The following is a 23,177-nucleotide window of genomic DNA, read 5'->3' as shown; positions in this document are numbered from 1 at the left end:
TGTTTTTAATTGAAAACCATGGTTTTAGAGAACCCAATGCATTTATTAGTTATTTCCGTTCTTCTTTCAAGCATTTACATGGTTTCTTTCTCAATCAATTCTCCACCAATTAACATCCAATTATCAGACAAGACTTTTGTGATAGTTTTTTACTTATTGCATCTCTAATGTCATAAAAATTTACAAAGGAATTGAAGCAAATGTCATCTCTTTTCATGTAAATTTAAGAAAATATATATTATACCCTAGGAATTGCCATTTCCATGTTATCCTCAGGTAGAAGTTTAGACTTCAGTAGTATGCATGTGTCAAATGTTGATATGTTAGTCAGGAAGTTAATATTTCATGTCGCTCTGAACTCTTTATTTAGTTGGTTTACTTACTAATGTACACACCTTTATTTTTTGTAAAAATTTGACTAAACACTTGATCCAATAAATGCTAATTTTTTAGATAAAAGGAGAGTGAAGAAGAATTGAACTTCAATAAGTCATTAATTATCATGTGTTTGCATTCCACTTAACTGAATAACTTGCACACTTAATATCCTCAAGTCTGTCCATGTGGCAAAATTTCATCATTTTATCATGCTTGCTAAAATTCATCTCTTGGAACTTAAATTGGAGTAATTAGAGGAGAACTGAACCGAAGTTGTGCAGATAAATTTGTGGCATTCCCCCTTAATTGAGAGCATGTGGATTTTTTAAATTCTTTAATATTGGCATTTTTTTGCTTTCTCTTATGCAGGACCATCCTGAACTGAATACAAGAGGTATTATGATACAAGATGTAGCTCAAAGATCTCAGACAGCCAAGCGCCAACTTGTACGGCCAACAGGATCATCATCTGTTCATAGCAGCAGTAAGGAAACTACTGTTCATTTAGCAGTTCCTATTGGGCCTAAAGTCAGGAAACGTTCACGCTCATCCAAAGTGAAAAGGCCAAGTCCGGGTCCGACAGTGGTTAAAGGAGGTGCTGACAGCTGCTCTCCTGCAGCATCAGACTCTGAATCTGTTGGAGTGGGTGAACCTCTTGCATCAACACCTCTTAGGGAAAGTCATGACTCTTCATTCTCTAAGGTTAGAGGATTAATTGTTATTATTCCAGTTTTTTTGTTAGATTATGAAACAAACTATCTGAAGTGGATAAAATTAGAATGTATTTTTCATGAATTTTTCTTTTGGAGATAATAAGAAATGGTATTTATAAATGTAGAATATGGAGAAGTTTAACCAAAGTAAGCCCTGGGACCTAATTTTAACTTTATATGATTTTTCTTCTCAATATTTCTTAAATAACTATCATTTGAAAAAGGATTTTTCAATTAAAATTCCTCTAAACTATAAATTAAGGAAATGTGCATGCAAACTTCTTTTGCTCGTAAGTGCCAGATCAATAATCTTCAAAGCTGGTTTACCATTGATAGTGAGATTTTTTATTTTTAGTCATACATTTGCATAGCAAAATGGGCACTCCAGGGGGGATGATAATTGTGTTTGGTTTCACTGTGGTAGCATTAATCAATAAGTTTTGAGAATCACTAACCAAATTAGGTGTTGTTTTCGAACACAACCATTTTCAATGGAATGTCATGAGGTGTTCCATGTGTGAGGTTTAAAAAATGTTCATGTATCCTGACTCGAGCAAATAGAAAGTTATGTGGGATAAGATCTTTATTTTTATGTCTAATTGTGCCAAATTAATTTTTGATGGCAAACGATGGCATATTGATATTTCATTTGCAGGTTGAATTATCCATGTAGTGATATCTTATCCTCTTACCTTTTATGCCATGCATACAAAAATTTTAAAATGATTATCACATTATGTCCACAATTACTTTACAGGATAGTCATACTCCTTCACAGACACCAAGAATACCACGAGGACAGCCATGTATTCGAGGTGGTAAGAGAGGCAAGACTGTTAATCTCACAAGTAGCATCACAAGATCTCAAATTAAAGTTGAGGAAGAAGAAGATGAAGATGGACCAGAAGATGATACTAGTGCCAGGGGAAATGATTTCTCCTCCAATGACTTTGGGAACTTTCAGCATTCTGAGTTTGATGGATTGGATATGATGAGTCTACCGATGGATCTTGGAGAAAGCCATGGAATAAGTGTGAATCTGGATGATATCAAGTAAGTTAAGCAAAAACAAGTTTGACTTCTAATTTGTACTAATATCCTAATTATTCATTATTAAGATGATGTCTAACACCCTTGGCCAGAAACTATTTGAATATTAAATCTGCTAGTTGGTGAGTTGAATTTCAGTGAGCAGTCGAGAATTTGATTAAGGGCAGAATATTCATTCATAGAGTTGAGAAATTAAGTAAGTATCATGTTATGCAACCAAGAGGAAGAATCATTCTTCCTCTAGAAGCGGGAATGATTCTGTTGCTGTGCAGTAAACCATCCCTCTTTCCGTACTACCTCAGCATTCACACATCTCAGCAAACATCTATTCAAATAGACTGGTCTTTAGTAAAGGATTGAGAGGCAGGAGGAAGGAAAGTTTGGGAAGTTTATGAGTGCATTAAGTATTTATTCAATGTTGTGAATGGAGGAAATGTGTATCATAGAGCACCATATATTCACAGAAATTTGGGGAGAATGCTGGTAGATAATTACAAATTATGGCTAATTCAAATATCTTGAATTTCAAGACTATTTGGGCATTTTTTCTGCAATAATGCTATAAGATGTCTCATATGTACTCTTTGGCTAAGTGTTTAGTTTTCCTCATAATTTTTTTGAAATGGTTGTTCATTTACTTCCCTTTGGTGATAAATGTCTTCTGGTTAAAACTACTGTTAATCCAGTTACTGGTAGTTTCTATGACTCTTCATTATACAGAAGAATGAACATTGAATATTTAAATGCATGTATCCACATCAGAAATAGTGTTTATCACAATTTCATTTACATCCTTCGAACATTAGTCTAGCTCTGTTATAAATTGACGTACACACAGTAATCAACCCTAAGGTCAGTTTGTTAGGTGATGATCAAGTTCACCCAGTACTAAGACCAAAGAGGAAATTCACATATCAGGATAGGCAGGCCAGTGCCTTTCCCTGTGCTCATTATGGTTTCCCAGGAAGATCTGGCACCCGAAAAATCACATAACTTGGGTGGAGCTGGGGGTGCCCCAAAGGCTTGCCCGGGAATCGAACCCGGGCCCTCTGGTCAGTAGTTCATCGCTGAGCCTCTAGAATATTACGACCCTCTGTCATAAATTACTCAGAGTAAAATATAATTTTAGATTTCTAGTTCATGAGAAAAAACTCCTCACTGATTTGAATTTCTATGTTAGATTAAGCACTATACTAGACTTAGGATGGTGAGCGATAAGGATGTCTCACACAAGTTTCTCAACATTTTCCACTCCCTTCCATCCTTATAAGAAGCTAATCAGAGAGAACATAACTTTATGCCGTTGATATAAAATGGTACTGAGACACCTGAAAGGTCAACTCTGAATTGAATTTTCATTGATCCCTGTAGATCCACTCCCTAGGCCTCTTCCTATCCACCTCATCCTCTCTAATAAAGCTAAAAATTAAAGGCCTCCTAACTTCGCTACTCATCACCAATCTTGTGGTGTAGTTAAAATCTAGCCAAATTTCTGTACAAAAATTTTTTAAATAATGTTTGTTCTTAAATTAGGGATAGATGCTCTCTTAATCACATTTAGGTTATAAATAAATGTCTAATACTAAACATATCCACTTACCTGATAAGTCAGACAAAATTGAACTGAAGGTAACATAAATAAGACAGCTCAAACATTAGTTAAAGCACTGTGCATTGTCTCTCAGCTGATAAAAATTTGATTTGGTCAGCTTGCTTTCTATGCTGTATGATGTATATATTTCTATAGGCAACATGATGATATCTTGGTCTGAAAATATTTCTTGTCTTTTATGCTATGCTGTAAATATTACTTGTATATACATTGGAACCTCCCCAAACTAGCATAATTCAATTCAAAATCTAACTCATAATGCTTAAATTATTTTATTATCTATTTTTCCCATTTAAAGTAATGAAAAATATGATAATGCATTCCATCCCGAAAAAAAAATATGTATAAGATTCTTTCAAATAAAGTCATATATACATTGTTTAGGATAATGAATTATCTTCACCTTTCCTTAATCGAGTAACAATCCAACCTGGAATATGAATTTAATTGCAGAAAACAAATCACATTTAGCCTGCTCTTATGGACTTAGCACTCCATTGAAGGCTTGTGGAGTTTCTGAATGGTAAACAAGCAGTGATTTAATTTTCAAATTGCTGTTTGCATTGGCACAAAATAGCAGCATGAGGCAGTATTTTGTTGGCTCATTGTTGGGTATTCCATTCTCCTCTGCTCTTAAATAGGTTCACTTCAGTATCTTTTTCTAGAAGAGACCCGTTTTGTCAAAATAAAATAATCTGTTGTGGCAAGCAACTCTCAGAATCTACCAGCTTCCTGAACATGGTGAAATTCTCTGCTGCCCTTGTGCTGGCGCTTGTTCCTTCACCATGCTTCACAATTCTGTGGTCATCATTGTTCTCTTAAACTTCTCTAATCCCCCTTGACTTCTCTTAAATAGATCATTTTCTGCCATTGATTATCTTGGTGTCTTAATGAGATCGACAGAAATCATGTTCACTGTCTTACATATGATATGATCGTTAATTATCTTGTATCACAATTGCTTTTCATTTATCCGTGTGAGAAGCAAGCCTTCAACATATTTGAAAATACGTAACTGCTACGTAGATTTTCTTGACTCTCCCTTTTAAGCATTTATTACTTAATAATCTTCCTTTGGTCGATGATAGTGCAAATCGCTGATGTAAACTGCTTGTATGTGTGTGCTAGCTCAACCACACTCACACCTTGTTCAATGATTTTACTTTTTATTTCTGTAAATATAAAATGAATGTACCTACAGTCATGAAGCAATGAAAAACGAAATAGCCAAGATGGTAAACTTGATGGGCACTGGGTTTCTAAAGGGGAGAGGTAAAAACATGTTAAGTTTCACAAATCCTCCGTTGCCCAACATATGATCTCTGAAGGACATAAGATCACGATTGATGATCTTAAACTCCTAAAACATGCCCCAGACTGCATGCTAGGCTTTATGAATGCATCCACATTAAAAAGAGCCGTACAAATATCATTAACAGCGAGCAAGGACCCATTACATCTTGTCTATTTTCCCTTTGCTAATGCAGTTGACTCACACCATTCTCTTCTTCTACTTCCTCCTACCTTCCTAACACCAACCCCCCCTTCATTAACCATACCTTGCCTCCCCCAACCTTGAAACTCTTCTAATTGCCTTTTGAAATAGAGAGGCACCACCCTACCATTAGCTCCTAGCTTCCTTCCTCCCATCAGTGAACCAACCGCCGAAACTCCAGAGGTACACGTGGGTCACTGTTTCCCAAACACACCCAAGTAACCTAGTGTGTGTTCACTATCTTTCCCCTTACTTGTAACTTTGTTTTTACCTTCCCCCTTTACACAAACCTAGTGCCCATCAAGTTTGTGGTCTCGGCTATTTCATTTTTCATCATTTCATTTCTACTGTAATTTTTATTCTCTTGTGGCTGTCTTCTTGAGGGCTTATCTTAGGTTAAATTTTTGCATGAATAATTACACTTTTCACAAAAAAATCGCAAATAATTTGTCTGGACATTAATTAGGAAATATGTGTGATCACAAGCAGCACTATGATGTGGGTTGAATGAGTGCTAAATTCAGACTAATGAAGCAGGTGCACAATCCGGGACTTCCTCTCTCCTTGCCACTTATTATGGGCAATGTCACTCATTATGACTTGTTGTGTGAGTCATTTTTTTCAATATTTTTCCTTGTTTTGCAAATTACTCGTTATGCAAGGTGCTTGTACAGCGAGGTTCCACTATATGAGGTTTTAGTGCATGAAAACAACTTTTAAATAATAAACTCTAGATTATCCACGCTATTCTCCTCTGATAACTTCAAAATTTTATTAAAATTACAATCATAAAGATAATTAAATGCTTTGAAATGCCTAAGTAATAATAATAAAAGTTTAAAATAAATCTGCTTTCTTTAAAGTTTAATGTCCTGAGATCAAAAGTTGTCAGTAGTATTAAATGTTTTTATTTAAGCATTTTTGTACGATCCCAACTTCCCCATTATTCTCTTGCATTCATTAGCCCAGGAATTTCATTTTCCCCACAAAGGCAAGTAAATACAAATTTTTACTGTGCAACAAATGAGTCATTAACTATCTACACTGCATTGTTTTAATCAGTATCATATGACTATACGAATCTGTATTAGCGATCCTTAGTTAATATTTATCATTTGTCCATCATGTTTTCTTCTGGCTATGTGAATGGTTTAGCTCTCTGAAGAAAATATGGTCTTCTTTCTCTTCATGATAGATCTATGAGCTTGTAGACCTATAATTCACCCATATAAAATTGATGGAAAAATAAAAAAAATGTATATTCAACTGCTAAAAAACTCAAATTAATCAAACAGAATAAAAAAGGAGAGATTCCTTATATGTCCATTTATATCACAGCCATATTTTCCTCACATTTTGGTTATCCATGTTTTTGATTGTGCGTGCTTAATGATGCATTCAATAGCACTAATAACTGAGAGTTGACTGTACTTCAGAGGCATGAATATCAGTTCCAGAACAGAACTAATATCATGAAAACAGTGTAATATTACAGAAATTTGAGAGCTTGAAGGAAAAGGTTAATCAAAACCTTGAAGGTTAATCGATAAAGTCAATGAAGTAATGCTGTGATTAATTTTTTCATTTCATTGTTTTTGAATTTATACTTGAAATAACATAATTTTTACTTACTTTTTTTATTTATTTATTTTTCTTTATTAGGCACACACCGGAGCTCATGCAAGAGACCCATGCATGTTTCTTCTCATTAGTTAGAGATATCATCTGTTCAACCCCAGAGCAGCGTATGGGTATGTCTACAATGGAAGAAAGTCTTCGGTCATGGCAAGAAAGTCCTATTTCACCGCTGAATGACTGGTATGCAGGTGCACAAAGTTGGGTGCAGCAGTTGGGATCAGCTATTCAGTTTCTTTTGGGGGACTCTCCAGGTCAGTGTCATACTCATTAGGCCCTTGACTAACAGTAGTGATTGGTACCATGAAAGCTAAGGTGGTAGATTTAAACTTTTTGTCAATTAATTTCATGGGATATAAATTTGCATATTTTTGTGAATACAGCATTCATCGTATGAAGGTCAACTTGGGTTGCTCATCATTAGGGTCATTTTTGGTTGATTAAATATATTCATTCAACTAAAAGAATTTATTTTGAAGTATAAAAATGAAAGATAATAACAAATTTGATTGATTATAAAAAATATTTCTGGAGTAAGAAATATATTACTCTTGGAGATGTGATCTGATACTAAAATATATATTTAATCTTCAACTGGAGCGGTACAAAATTATCAGTTTAATAAAAGTTTTGGACCCGAGAGGTGCAAAGTGTTAGTTTCTGGCCAAAACCTGGGCTACTGTATTTGTGAAGTAAATACAGTGGAACCTGGTACAACTAGCATTTTTTGTTCCATGACCTTTCTCATAAAGCGAATCACTTTTTAGTGAAAAAACTTTTCGCAAATAAGTTGATGTAAAATATTATAATGCATTTCATGCCAAAAAAATAAATTTTGTAAGAGGTTTATTCAAAGAAAATATGTGTACATTGTTTAGGATTATGGATCATGTTCAGACACATTTGGTTTTGCTGATGATTCATAATTTTGTAACAATGTGACTCAGAATTATTAATATTCATGGCATGCATTACCTTTGCCTTATTAGAGTGATGCCTCATATGGATGGTACAATGCAAAAGTTTCCTTGGACTGTCATATCACATTTAGTCAGCCTTTTGGGGCCTAACACTTCTTGAAGGCTCATGGAGTTTCTGAATTGTAAAAAAGCAAGGGTTAGATTTTCAAATTGCCACATGCATTAATGCAAAATAGTGGCATGAGATGGCCTTTCATTGGATTGCACTCAGGCAATGCATTTTCATCTACTCTTGCATGTACAATTTTAGGTTTGCTTCGGCATCTTCTTCCAGAAGAGACCGGTTGGGACAGGCAACCCTCTGAATGTACGAGCTTTTTGAAGTAACTGATGAAGTTCTCTACTAATTTTGACTCAGAGCTTGCTGCTTCACCATACCTTGGAATGCGGTGGATGCCGGTTCTTCTTCTAAACTTCTCTTCTCTAACTACACACGGCTCCCCTTAAATGCTTCTGCAGTCATTGATGATTCTGACGTCTTCTAAACGAGGTCGACAAAAATTGCTTTCCCCTTCCAACACATGATATTCTGGTTAATGGTGTTGCATTGCAATTGCATTTTTTTATCCATATGAGAAGCAACTTTCCAACATCATTGAGAACACATAACGGTTCATAAATATTCTTGCCACTCTTTTTGAAGCATCTATCTCCTTAAGTTTGTCCTTGATTTTGAAGAAAATGCAATTGGATAATGTAGACCAATTGTTGATTTGCGTACTAGATCAGCCTTGCTCACGCCTTTTCCCTGATTTTCAATGATTTTACTTTTATTTCCTTTGTTATTTTTATTCTCTCATGGCTTTCTAATGTTGGATGTTTCTTTGGTGTCAGTTTTAAACCTGCACAAAATATTATTTAACTTTGCCCAAAAAATCACTAGTAATATATCTGAAAACTAGTTTGGGAAAGTATGTGATCACTACTGACACTGAGGTGCTAGTGGAATGAGTGCTCAACACAAACTGAAGTAGCAGGTGTGCAATCATTCTGGGAATTCCCTTCTTCCTATCACTCGTTAAGTGAATTACTCACTATGCAGGGTGCTTGTTAAGCAAGGCTCGACTGTACACATTAACTTGTTCAGCCCTTGGAAACAGATGTTCACCAACAAACTCTATCTATCATTCAGAGTGCTTTGCCTTTACTTTTATTTAATTTCTATTAATTATTTTGATTTTATTTTTCATATTAAGGACTTAACAGAATGGTTCAATTTTCATTGATGCAAAATCAGTAAATATTTTGTATTGTGAGCCATGCACTCAGGTCAGAAATATTTGCATTTGAACCAAACTTTTCAGTATGTTTGGCTCGAGAATTGTTTAAAAATCCTTTGGAAAATCCAAATTAGAACTGTTCCAGTCAAACTGTCAGAAAAAGTTTCAGAAAACTAGAATTCCAGTTGTACCTGCCACACCCATCATGCAGTAAATAGTTTTTTCATTATATGATGCATTAAACAGGAAATTGATATAGACCTTCACATTTCAGAGTCCAATGTTTGTGCTGGGTAACTCCAGTATTGCTTTGAAGCCTTAGTCATCACCTCAAAATATCCCATCTTTTGAACCTAGTGCACTGTATTTTCCAGATATTCAACCTGAAGATTTTGTACCATACCTGGAATTCAAAACCCAGTCAAAGTTATATCAGTGGATTGGAGCTGGGCGAGATTCAGATTCTCACCTAATGCCTCTGTGCCAGCATTGGTTAGACAGGAGAGATGAGGCATCACAGTCACAGAATCGAAGCTCTGCTACTGTTAGTGAGCGTGAGGAGGCACCTGCTGCTCTAACAAATATGAGTTGTGTGATGGAGGAGAGTGAAGAAGGGCCAATGTCACCACCGCCCCCACGATGCCCAACCACTTGGACTGTTAGGCCGAGTACAGAAGCAGAGAGGCAAGCTTACAGAGAGCAGGTAAGCATCAAAGTCATAGCTATCCCCAATGTTTCAGTGTTCTGAGTATACTTTTGATGTGACTTTCCTCTCTTATTCTTCTTTTTTTCAATTGCTGTATGATTTGGTCTGTTTGTTGAATGGAGCACAGATTGAATTCCATGATTAGTGGCATGAAATACCAATCTACTAAGTCAGCAACATGTAATTTAAATATATAACCTATAATATAAATATAATAATTGAGTATATTGTTTATTTTAAATTTTAAAAGGTAGCAAACAATATTGTTTTTCAAGTTGAGGAAATGAATTGTTTTATCACGCCTTCTCATGCATACTGCAGTTATCAGTTGATTTCCTCATGAGATTCTTACCTGGATTCTACTGTATTGTTCACATAATTAGTGTACATATTGACTGATTAAAATCATCAAAACCTTTCAAACTACTGCATTGATACTAATAGACTGTGATCATATCTTGTTTTATAATGATATACAGTTTGTAATGAAGTTTTTCTGGAATTGCAATAAGGCGATGATTTGTGATAAAACAGAATGGAGATGGCATATATTTTGGATGCTGCCTATTTAGGTATTTTTAATTTGCAATTGAATATATGATTCATTTTCTACTAAACAAATGTCTTCTACTTTAAAGGAACTTCTTCGCTATGAAAACCCTCACAAAGCATTCACATTCCGGATGCATGGGTATGAATCAGTTGTGGGTCCTGTGAAAGGTGCATATTCCCAAGGAGGACCAGTAAATAAGCCAAGAGGACATTCACTATTAGCAGCTGATAGGCCTAACTTTGTAACTATTTTATCTTTGGGTAGGTGTTCATGGTGAATTTCATAACCTCTCTGAAGTGGTACACATAATTTTTTATCAGCCAAAAATATCATTCATTATGAAATTTATCATTCTCTCCTGAAGTTCGAGATGCCACTGCTCGGTTACCTAATGGAGAAGGTACACGTTCTGAAGTTTGTGAACTCCTTCGAGATTCACAATTTCTGGCTCCAGTTGGTCATCAAGAAAGTTACCTTCAATCAGTTGTTAGTGGAGCTTTAGATAGATTGCATTATGATCCAGATCCATGTGTAAGATATGACACAAAGCGTAAAATGTGGATATATTTACATCGTGGGCGTTCTGAAGAAGAATTTGGTGAGTTAAAATGATGATTCCTTAATCTGAATAGGATTCATGCAGGATTTGACTAAGTTTTTTTGGCTAATGGTGCTCAAATGTGGTAATTTCAATTTTTTTGTAATTATTACATGTTAATGTGACAGGGTTGCAATTCAAATATATCTTTCTTTTCATTGCACCTACCCTCATTTTTGCTTTTGAATGCTTTGATTTTTACTTTAATTATGCTGGCCTTGGTGGCAATGGGATAACATCCGCAGCTGTTAATCAAAAGGTTGCTGGTATTATTCCTGCCAAAACAGTTTTACGTCCGCCTAGGGTTTGGGTTTTTCAGATTGCCTTTGTTGTTTTTTGACTCTTATTATTAAATAAAAAAAGGTCAAAACTTGGTTGTTTTTATTATTGCAAGTAAATATATTAATTTATCAAATTAAATTAAATTTTTACTGCATTACTCATCTGTATATAATTCATTGTATCACAGAAAAACTTCATCAGCAGCAGTGCTTCATGACAAAAACTAAAAAGTCCTCAACTCCTAGAAAACCCAGCCGAAGCAAACAAAAGGATTCTCAAAAGGAGGCGGGTGAAGCATTAATCAAAACAGAAGTTTCTGCTGCTGTGCAGTCTGTAACTTCCAGCATAGTTACTTCTTCCTCTCCTGGCCTAACACAAACTACAGTACCTCCAATTAGGGCAACTGCAATGCCTACAGCCTCCAAAATATCCCGAACCTTCTCCCTGGCAGGGCCATCTGTTCATAATTTACAGGTTTCTACTGCTTCTGGTCTGCAGACAATTCAGGTAATTTATGCGAGATTATCACCTTATGCAAAAATGGGGTCTTAAATTGTATAGTAGTCATGTGGTTTGAAATTCTGTTGCCGATGAATCAGCAATTTAAATTTGAGTCAACAAATTTTGAATTGAATCTGATTCAATTCCATGTACTTATATACCCTGGTAACAAAAATATGTGTCTTAAGCCATTGTATATACCACATATATTATTTTAAGTCCCAGATTATTTTGAAATGTTTTTGCTCCGTATCACTTAATTTAAAATCATAACAATGCAATGTGATTGTGCTTTGGAGATATTGGAAAATTTTGGGAAAAAAATGTATTTATTTTTCAACATAATCTCCTTTCTGCTCTATACACTTCTCCCAGTGATGTTCAATAAGTTCGATACCCTTTTTATATTAAGAACTCTCTTGTTCCTCGAAATAGCCATTAACTGCCGACATCACTTCTTCACGGTTGAAAAATCTTTGACCACCAGGCAATTTTTTCCAGTTTTCGAACAGAAAATAATCCAAGGAGGCTAAATATGGCAAATAGGGTGCATGAGGTAGGAATTCAAACTTTAATTCATGAATGTTGGTCGTTGCAATAACGGATTTGTGAGCTGGTGCATTGTCTTGATGAAGCAACACTTTCTTCTTAGCCAAATGCGGCTGCTTTTGCTTAATTTCTTTGCTCAAATGTTGCAATAAGTTCAAATATTCGCCGTTGATGGTTTTTCCTTTTTCAAGATTGTCAATGAAAATTATCACACGCGCTTTCCAAAAAACCGACGGAATGACCTTGCCTGCAGATGAAATGGTCTTCGCCTTCTTTGGAGAAGATAGTGGTTCTCCTTTATGAATCCATTGTTTTGATTATTCTTTTGTCTCGGGTTTGAAGTCATGGACCCATGTTTCATCCATGGTTATGAAACTGCACAAAAATTCTGCTTTGTTGCTGTGAAACTTTGCTAAACACTCAATGGAAACATCTTCATGACACTGGTTTTGCTCGAGTGTGAGCAAACGTGGTGCCCATCTTGCACACAGCTTTCTTATGTCCACATTTTCAGTTAATATGCGATGTACTACATTTTTTGAGATGCCTACTATGTGTGCTAGCTCATGCACTTGCAGTCAACCATCATCCAGTATCCTTTTGTGGATTTTCTTCACCATTTCTGGAGTCATCACCTCAATTGGTTGACCAATGCAATGCTCATCTTGACAGCTCGTATGGCCTCATTTAAACTCTGCTACCTAATATTTTACTGCTGTAAAGGAAGGAGCAGACTCACCAAGGGTAGAATCCAGTTCAGCTTTCATAGTGTTTCGGCTGAGGCCTTTCAAATAAAAGTATTGTATCACATAACGATGACCAATTTTCTCCATTATTACAAATTCACTGAAAACGTTCACTATTGATGGCTGCCAAGCAAATACTAAACAGCTTAGTGTCTACAACCTTGAAACATATACTTTATAGACTGCATACTTTCTAATACAGTGATATTTTTCAAACAACTAGCGCCTTCTCGAGCTGGGTACTTATGGGAGCACCGTGGTAGCATCATATTTTTAATCAAGTGAGATTGATGTAATGAGATTTTATTGTACTTCCTAAAAATCTGGTTGTGACTATTACATTCAACCTTAGGATTCAAGAACGATAGCAATCCATGTACTTATTAAAAAAATAGTTCACATAAATCCATGGTTATTTAGTTTAGAAGAAAGTCATGTTAAGACTCTAAAGCTTTGGTGAGCACAATGTGCTTAACAAAACTAAACAACTTCCTTACTTAATGAAAGTTTAGAAGAATACTGGAGTATATCAAACTATGATAACAATCTTGATTAATGTTGTATCTTATCAATATTAATCATTGAAAGATGAAAAAAATTAACTTCTGGGGCAATTGTATTTTTAGCATGACAAATCATCAATTCACCATTTAATGTCAACTAGTAAAACAATTTGTTTTTAACTTTGAAAAATGATGATTTTCAGGTTACAACAACAGGGTCTCCAGGATCTAATCCTCCTCTTGGTGGAGCCACGTCACTCTTAGCCACATCACTAGGACAAGCTGTGAAGGCTGCTGCAGCAGCAGCAGCTGCTGTGAGGGCTGGTGGTGGGCAGACCATTTCTGCTGGTCATTTAGTGGCTCGCAAAGGAGGCTCCCTTGTTGCTACCAGTGGAGCAAGTGGAATTGCACCTGGAACAACTGCACGGGTTGTGGTTTCTGCTGAGGTTACTAATTGTCATTCATTATTTTAAGAACCCTTAATACTTGATGAATACATCAGTTGACATTAATTTAAATCACATGATCTTTAATTTTTAATTGAGATCCATCTGACTTGAAATGATAATACCCAATGGTAAATACTAGGATATTTTTTATTGCTATTAAATTATATTATTATATAAATTATTATTAAAATTATATTTTATTATATAAATTAAATTAAAAGTTATTATATTTCAAAGACTGAATTGCTTTCGGCTTTATCATGTTCATTCTCTCTGTCCTGACAATTCCCCTAGTATTCCAGCTAGCTTCATCAGGTCACAAGTGTCACTGTATCAAATTAGGTCATCATAATTATAGTTGGCTTGATGCTGATGCATCACTCAGATTGGTTGATTTTGAAAATTTCCTTTCACCATTTTGTAAGGCTGGTGACTATGGTCTGTGTTGAAATTTGCCTAATTTTTCTATGTTAGTGTCAACCCAAATAAGCCTTGGTCTTGTTAAAATGCATTTCCTTCAAGTTTATCTTTTGCCCAGACTCCAACCAGGCATGTTTCACAGTAGCTGAAAGCCAATATTGTTTATTATTCAGACCTCTTCGGTGTTCATGGAGGCCATACTTAATAAATCTTTCCAAATATGTAGGAATTTTCAAAGCTGCACTTTATTTGGTAGGCCCCTTCATAGGCCATGTGTGGAGTGTATTTCTTTGGTTTGAGTAGCTTATTGTCAGTTTTCTTCACACAGTTAAAGCATGTGATGATGTCAGGCTTTTAAAATTATCTGGGCGATATTCTATGTGGTGCTGCTTCCTCCTCAGAGATCATTTCTAGGATTATATCTCATAGTTGGTTCTCGTTGCAGACAGTCCTTTTAAAGACGTCCTTTTGTAAGGCATGGAAGCATTTGGAGAATTTTATTGCGGTAGATAATTTATCAAACAACTATATTTGTGCATTGAAATAATGTCAGGAATCAATGAACACTTACCTTTATGTAACATTAATTTTAAATGTTGAAATAATGCCAGGGATAAATGAAAACTTACCTTTTCGTAATATTAATTTTAAATTATGATGAAGTGTCATCTTTTGAACCGACCAAAATTGACTTTCTATTTAATGAGTATCCTTGTAAAATTAGTTTTCATCATTATTTTATTCTGCATTATTTCCCATTAACTCTTATTTCAACTGAGAAACTGTAATTAAATTTAACTATGAATTGTTTGAGCACAAACTATGACTTCATTGAGATGACATCAATTAAAGAACAATCTTTTACTCAGCCAAAATGGAGTTTTGCCTACTCTAATCCAGGTATGTAGTTTCAATGTACTGCTGCCTCATGATAAATATTGAATCAAATACAAATAAAAATATATGACTCCATGCTCCAGTGTAGTATGGAAATGTTTATGTGGTGAAATGACATTTACTATCAGCCTAGTTAAAATCAAAATGGGTTGTAAATAGTTTAAAGCTACTTCAGGAGCACCATGGCTATGAATACCTATTTACATACTCATACTGACATAAGCATACTGCTGTGGTCATTTAATTTCAGGTGGCAAAAGAGTTAAGAGCCAATGCAGCTGGAACCTTAAGTATAGCATCATCTACTTCATCAGCTGTTTCCAGTACTACTTCAGTTGTACCTGCTAGCTCACTAGTTTTACAAACGGCCACATCTAACAGTCGCACAGCAGCATCTGGAACATTACAAGGACCCAAGACCATGGTGGCTTCTGTTGGATCCAATGCGCAAATTGTTTCTCAGGTAGTGTATTGTCGTAATTAATAATATATTCATAATTTGTTATGCATTGAGTTATTTAGTATTCTTCAATTGAAAAATTCTGTAGTTCCAGCGAACAAAGAATATTTCTGGGTTCTTTTATATTAGTTCTCAATGTTTAGCATTTAAAGAAAGATCATTTTGTTCTTCTTATTTCTGGATTTAGGGATCTATTATGAGGTGAGGTGATTTTTCTTCATAAAAAAAGTGGTGTATGTTTATGTTTGTGCTATTTTCATGCTACACTTGTTATGTCTGTTTGAATCATCAGGAACTGAATCAATGCAGACCAACCGATTAGTCTTTGACAGTGTCTCTGTAGGAGGAATGAAATAGTTTTAATTGTCACAAGGCAATTCAAAAGCTCTGAAACATTTTAAGTGTAAGTAACATAGAGAGTTTCAAGTAACTATTACTTCTCAAAGAGCTAATCTCATGTTCTTTGTTTATATGTACTGGTAGAAAGACAACTGCGGTAATTTTGTCAATGGTTTACCAATTCCTGGTGTTTCTCAATGATTGAATTCTTATCTTATATCTCTGTTGAATTATTATTACTGCAAGAAAACTAGAATTTGATGCATATGCCAGCCCTTAGGTGCTACAAGCTAATCAGGTTTGCAATGAATTCAATGTCATAAAATAAGCAGAGGTATATATACTGACATAGTAGAAAACGTTTTTGGTCATCCATTGTACAATTAACAACCATCAGAATATCCATAGCTTCACCTGATGCTAGAACAACACTAAAGACCGGGCAGGTTAAAAGGAAAACCAAGATTCACTGAATAAGTTAACCATGTGCATTAAAGCAGTAAAATATTCCTGGTGAAAATATGTATAGTTTACTCATTCAGTGATCATTAATTTTCACATAGTTGAAAAAGTCGTTGAAAAAACCAGGCTTGTTTAAAAAGTGAAAATGTGTCACCTCTTTTTGCTAATCACTAAAACATCATTGAAATTGAAACGTGAATTATGCGACTGTTAACAGATTTTTGAATGCTCCCCTTTCCCCAATCCTGGACCTTCAGTTTTCATTCATCTACATAATACCCCGCAAGCCGCCGCAAGGGCGTGTGGCGGGGGGTTAGCACAGTACTCACAAAGAAGAATCCTCTATTTACTGCCACTCTTTGTCTTTGGTCACTACACCTCTTCATTGATTCCCGCATTCCCTCTCCTTCCTAAAAGTTACACTTTTCCCCCTGGAGTTTTTATGTATAAATGAAGCTTAGCATGTAGTTCACCTGATGATGCTTTTGTATGTAAAGACCCAGGCTGTATTATAAACAATTTTGTATAGAATAACCAAGTGGATCTGCACTGATTCAACATCAACCTATGTTACACAGAATTATGATTAGTTTTATTAATAGAATATTTTTAGTACAATTGTCAAAAACACCTCTACATATATAATTTTTCTACATTATCAGGTGTTAAGAGCCTCACTTGCACCCAATTCAGATATTTTCTTGCTTTTATCACTGTTTCAGAAATAGTAATGTGCAGGAAGGGTTCCATAGGTGTACATTGATGAACTTTGGAAAATATTTAACTTTGCCATTGGCACTATTGAATAGTATTTCCTGTATACAGGGTTCGTCCGGAAAATAAGTGTACTGAGCTCAGGAAAAAAAATTTATTACACTTTTACATATCTTAAGCTAATATTCCTCAAAATAGGACCCTTGTGAGTCGATACACTTGTTCCAGTGGCGTTCCCATTCCTGGAATGCTGCCGCGAAGGCATCATCGGGAACCTCTCGAAGACACGTCGTCACGGCCTCTTTGACGGCGTCCTAAGTCCCGTATCGTGTTCCTTTCAAACTCCTCTTTATCTTCGGGAACAGAAAGAAGTCCGGTGGTGCCAAGTCCGGGCTGTAGGGCGGGTGCGGCAGCGTTGCCACGCCGTGCTTGGCCAAGAAGTCCGACACAACAAGCACGGTGTGAGACGGCGCATTGTCGTGATGCAGCCGCCAGATGTTTTTGATCGCTGGCCGGACGCGGGCGACTCGTTTTCGAAGCGTGTCGAGCACTTGGACGTAAAATGCAGCATTTACAGTTCGTCGTTCAGGTACAAATTCGTAGTGGACGACTCCCCTTTTGTCAAAAAAGACAATGAGCATCGCCTTGATCCGAGATTTGCTCATGCGAGCTTTCTTTTGACGGGGTGATGATGGGGTGTGCCACTCCGCACTTTGTCTCTTCGACTCCGGGTCGTACTCAAAGATCCACGTCTCGTCACCCAAAACAACGTTCTCTAAAAAATGTGGATCATTTTTGCAGTGATCTGCAAGTTGTGTCGCGATTTCCAAGCGATTGAGTCTTTGATCATCACTGAGCACTTTCGGCAACAACTTTGCACAAATTTTTCGCATCTGTAATTGCTCCCTAATAATCTCGTGCACTATTGTTTTTGGCACATTACACTGTTCTGCTATCATCCGAACACTAAGACAACGATCAGAGTTCAGCACATCGTGAACTTTTTGCACATTTTCGTCGGTGAGTGTCGTTGATGGGCGTCCAGGCTGTGGTTCGTCGTCGACCTCTTCTCTGCCCTCCACGAACATCTTGTGCCACCGAAAGATCATGTTTCTGGACATGGCTGACTCCCCGTAAGCCTGGTTAATCATACCGACAGTTTCGGTAGACGATTTCCCAAGCTTTACCGCAAATTTGATGGAATAACGCTGCTCCAAAAACTTCGGCATCGCGTTCCGTGACGTGGGTCGAGCATGGAGGTTCGCGTTAACAGAGCTCCTCACTACACCACAGCTCAGAGCCGACTGCCTTTTTCAGCGTCGCTTGCCAACATACCCCCCTCCAATCGCAGCCCGTCAGAGCGGTGCTGGGCGCGCCTGGAGCGGCGGGAAAAAATCAGTACACTTATTTTCCGGACGAACCCTGTAGTTGTACAGTCAGCTGAGAAATTACAGTGAGTGAACTTATTCAAGGTGGAATAATTTAAGGATCTTACAAAACTGCCCATTTACTGTGAGTAACTAAGTTCTTGAAAAATGGGATCCATATGTTCATAAGAGCTTTTCAAAAACTATAGCTTATACTATTCATTTTTGAATGAATACCACCTGTTAGAAGCTATTATAGTAGGTATTACCCTAACAGTTATACTTTTAGCGTAACTTTAAGTTTGCCAGTGCAAAATAATTTATTCTTTGAAAGAAAACCGAGCAGTTATGTCAAATAAAATAACATTTTTACCATGAAGTATTTTTCCCTTGCCTTGCATTTGATGTATTGGAATTTTATTTCACCAACACATCTAAAACTAATCCTAAGATATTTTATTTCTGAATAAGGTTACATTATTACAGAACTTCCACAGTGTTATATCATTCAGATTTGTGGCATGCTGACTTCTGTTAATCTGGAATTGTTCACAAATGTTATGAGACATGCATACAGTTTGTTACTCAACTCTAATAATAAAAATATTATTCTGGTATCAAATAATACATAAAAAACACTTTCTCAAAGAAAATAAATCATCCTGAATTAGTAGAGATGGTAACATTACTGTAAAATTCATATAAGTTAAATGCCTGGAAAAATTATGGAAATTTTCTAAAATAACTGTGGTATAATTGTATAAAATGGTATAATTTTCAGTTTTAAGCATGCACTGATTAATGAATCTGAAATATGAGAATGTAACAAAAGGTTAAAGTGGGGTGGGTACAAAGTGGTGAAGAGGATGCAGCAAACTAACTGCAGTATACTTAATCCTAATTAGTTGACCTCTAATACACAATGAAATTATTTCGAATCATACATAGAAGATAAATGCAGGTATCGTAGCTCAGTCATAATAAAACCATTGTAATAAATTATACAGAAATCATCTTTATTGTTGTATAAAATGGATTTTTAAGTTCAACAGATTCAGGCTTGAGGTTGTGGAAGTTCATCATAATGAAATAAGGACAATTTGCACTTTTCCACAGTTTATTTAACGTACGACGCGTTTCAACTCACAGAGTCATCATCAGGTACAAGACAAACTAAATAGTAAGGAGACCTTATTTATATGTACAGAAGATGGGGTTGGGGAGGGAGAGTCGTGTAGGGGAGAGGAGGAGGGGGGGGGGGGAGGAGAGGCAGAGAGGTTATAAAGAGTGAAAAATGGGGGGTTAATGACAGGAAAAAACCGCAAAGTGGGGGACGAGGGGCTGGAGTATCGGGAGCGGGTTGTTGTATAGCAGGGGGTTAAAGGCTTAAGGACATAGGGAAGGAATTATCAGTAGGAGATAGTGGGGGGGGGGGAAGATGGGTTAAACAGGTGACTTTCTGGGAAGCAGAGCCCACTGCTGGTTTTAGTGGAAGGGATGAGCCACGTGCTGCGAGGGGGGAAGGGGGGGGGGAAATGCTCCCCCCTCGCAGCACGTGGCTCATCCCTTCCACTAAAACCAGCAGTGGGCTCTGCTTCCCAGAAAGTCACCTGTTTAACCCATCTTCCCCCCCCCCCCCCCCACTATCTCCTACTGATAATTCCTTCCCTATGTCCTTAAGCCTTTAACCCCCTGCTATACAACAACCCGCTCCCGATACTCCAGCCCCTCGTCCCCCACTTTGCGGTTTTTCCTGTCATTAACCCCCCATTTTTCACTCTTTATAACCTCTCTGCCTCTCCTCCCCCCCCCCTCCTCCTCTCCCCTACACGACTCTCCCTCCCCAACCCCATCTTCTGTACATATAAATAAGGTCTCCTTACTATTTAGTTTGTCTTGTACCTGATGATGACTCTGTGAGTTGAAACGCGTCGTACGTTAAATAAACTGTGGAAAAGTGCAAATTGTCCTTATTTCATTAAAATGGATTTTGTCTTAGTATCAAATACGGAATATTACTACAGCAATGGTTTCATATGCGCCACTTAAGTTTGATACATGAGGCAAAATTTATGTGGAAGTTATAAAATCAAGACATAATTTTAATAAAAATTTTTAACAAAAAAGCAATTAGATCCATTAGACCCAGTTAATTAACATCATGGCATTGAATAGTCCAAGGGCTAGGCAATCTGATTTCTTTTCCAATTTTTAACCTGAATTGCTTATGCTGAAGATTATACGCATCCAAAAATGTAAGCATTTAAGCCATTCTAATTATTTTTTCCAAAACCTTTGAGAGAAAATAGTGATGATATTGGCCTATTGCTTTTAATATTTAAATGATCTCCTTCCTGGTATGTAAATACCTCAACTGCCTCTTTTAGTTTGCCTGGGAATTCGCCACAAATGAAGCAATTTCAAAATATGTCCAGGCATTGGAGAAATTGCCCTTATAACTGCATTTAGTAAATGACTGTTATTAATACCATCTAACCTCTAGATTTAAAATTGGTCGCCAATTTTTCCACAAAAAATGTCACTTGTGCTAGTAATGGGACAAGGATTCTGAAAAAAAATCACCTCAAAAAGATACCCAAGTAGATTCAAATACTCTATGAAAACAGTCATTAAATTTAGAAGCAAGAAATTCCACATCACATGCTGTTTTCCCTTTTAATGTAAATTAAGTAAATCTATAGCATTTTTAACCTTTCAATGTATTGATTAGTTTTCATTTTTCCTTAATATTCCATTAGATTCAATAAATTTATTTTGGAAATACGATTGGCCACGTCTTATTTTACCGTGCTTGTCATGAGTTTTTCATTTCTTTTTATTTAATTTTTTTATTTTAAGTATGCAGATCCAATCTAAATATATTTGTAATGAATTCTTACATGCACTATGCTTTAACTGTTGCTAAAACATCTGGGTTCATCCTGATGTGATGACTAGGGATGTATTGACCTTTTCACTTGATATTCAGCATACCTATAAACTGGGAATTTTGGACTAATTTGAAATGTCTCTTTTTTTACTTCCTCTGCTAGGTGCAGTTAGTTGGCTCAAGAAGCCCACAGGCAAGTTCTCCCAAGTCAGTTGTGACTGGGAAGTCAGTGGTAACTTCAGCAGTATCCGGTGTGAAACTCATCAATACCCAGCCTTCAGCAGGTAAAGGTACAGCAACATAAAATATATTTTTCTTATTTGGGAGAATACATGAAAATACAGTGGAACGTCACTTAATGAGCTCCTCACACAGTGAGTAATTTGCAAAATGAGCAAAAATATTGGTCACAAAAATGACTCACTTAATTAGTGACTTTTCACAGAATGAGTGACAAGGAGAAGGGAATGCGTAGAGTCATTGCATGTTTGTTACTACAGTTTGTCTTTAGCCGTACTTCCACCAGTATCTTAGCATCACTAGTGATCACATATTTTTCCAAACCTGTGTTGAGGCATATTACTAGTGATTTTTTGGGCAAAATTTAATATTATTTTGTGCATAGTTTCAAAAATAACCCCGAAGAAATATCTAAAGAAATTCATGAGAGAATAAAAATAACAGCAGAAATGAAAAGTGAAATCATTGGAAATCTAGAAAAAGGTGGTACTGTGGTTGATCTAGTTTGCACATCCCATCTAGTATGCTTTTGATTAATTTAATTTTCATTTCTACTGTTATTTTTATTGTCTTTTTGCTACTGTTTTCTTCGCAGACATTATTAAAACTATGTGCAAAATTCTATTTATCCTTGCCCAAAAAATATACAAATAATATGCCCTTAGCACAAGTTTTGAGTAATGGGTGAGCACTGGCGACCCGAAGATGCCAGAGGAAAGGGTGCTAAACACCAACTGAAATAGCAGGTATGCAATCATTCCAGGAATTCTCCTGTTCTTGTCACTTTTTATGTGTATTACTCGCTATGCAAGGTGATGATAGAGTGAGGTTCCATTGTATAAACCAGCAGTTATACCACAAGTCCAGAGTCAGAGAACTTTCTATTTCTGCGTTGCCAGCTGATTCCTACCACTGCTGCTTTGGTGAACGTACAATTCACCTCAAATCTTTAGGATTGTTAGAAGTATGCTAAAAGTTTCCAATATAAAATATCTTGAATGATTTGAGGTAAAAATTATGCATGTGTGTTACTTGGCTGTATCATATATGTTCAAGGTGAAATTGTGTGTATAGCTGGTGAAAAATATTTGTGATTTAGCTGTACCCTTTACTACTAATACTCATACCAGTGTATAAAAATTCAAGTTTTGTCAACATAATGCTTTGATTTTTCTGGAAAATATTTGATGTTCACATCATGCTAAATTGTAATGTGTTATTTGAGATGCATCATGGCATGGCTTCAGGTATTATTTTGTTTAAATTTGTCTTATTTCCAATATGAGGTATTTCGTTGTTAATTGGATGTTGGAGTCAATTTTAAATTGTAATTATAGTGAATTGACTAACTTAATTGCCATTAATAAACCGTGCTAAGCATTCTAGTCAGTAATGTTAGCAACTGCTGTGGTGATTAT

At 36.1% G+C, this 23,177-nt stretch overlaps 1 protein-coding gene across 2 annotated transcripts in view; it reads left to right on the top strand.

Annotated features, from left to right (window-relative positions):
- Nucleotides 1-23,177, top strand: part of LOC139687787 (nuclear factor related to kappa-B-binding protein) — a 42,295-nt gene that overhangs the window by 8,593 nt on the left and 10,525 nt on the right. The window contains exons 6-15 of one of the 2 annotated variants that reach the window (XM_071585089.1): nucleotides 748-1,080; nucleotides 1,849-2,144; nucleotides 6,911-7,137; nucleotides 9,458-9,786; nucleotides 10,428-10,602; nucleotides 10,707-10,940; nucleotides 11,410-11,729; nucleotides 13,725-13,967; nucleotides 15,538-15,750; nucleotides 21,683-21,803. In XM_071585089.1, the coding sequence (XP_071441190.1) occupies nucleotides 748-1,080; nucleotides 1,849-2,144; nucleotides 6,911-7,137; nucleotides 9,458-9,786; nucleotides 10,428-10,602; nucleotides 10,707-10,940; nucleotides 11,410-11,729; nucleotides 13,725-13,967; nucleotides 15,538-15,750; nucleotides 21,683-21,803 (2,491 nt within the window). Of the gene's footprint in view, nucleotides 1-747; nucleotides 1,081-1,848; nucleotides 2,145-6,910; nucleotides 7,138-9,457; nucleotides 9,787-10,427; nucleotides 10,603-10,706; nucleotides 10,941-11,409; nucleotides 11,730-13,724; nucleotides 13,968-15,537; nucleotides 15,751-21,682; nucleotides 21,810-23,177 lie in introns of both variants that reach the window. The other variant, XM_071585088.1, reaches the window with a different exon arrangement.

The sequence above is a fragment of the Hetaerina americana genome, unplaced genomic scaffold (genome assembly GCF_022747635.1).
Source record: "Hetaerina americana unplaced genomic scaffold, ioHetAmer1.1.p SCAF_2, whole genome shotgun sequence".
NCBI classification, from domain to species: Eukaryota; Metazoa; Arthropoda; class Insecta; order Odonata; family Calopterygidae; genus Hetaerina; species Hetaerina americana.
The sequence above is the reverse complement of the archived record's forward strand: the minus strand, read 5'-3'. Positions and strand labels throughout refer to the sequence as shown.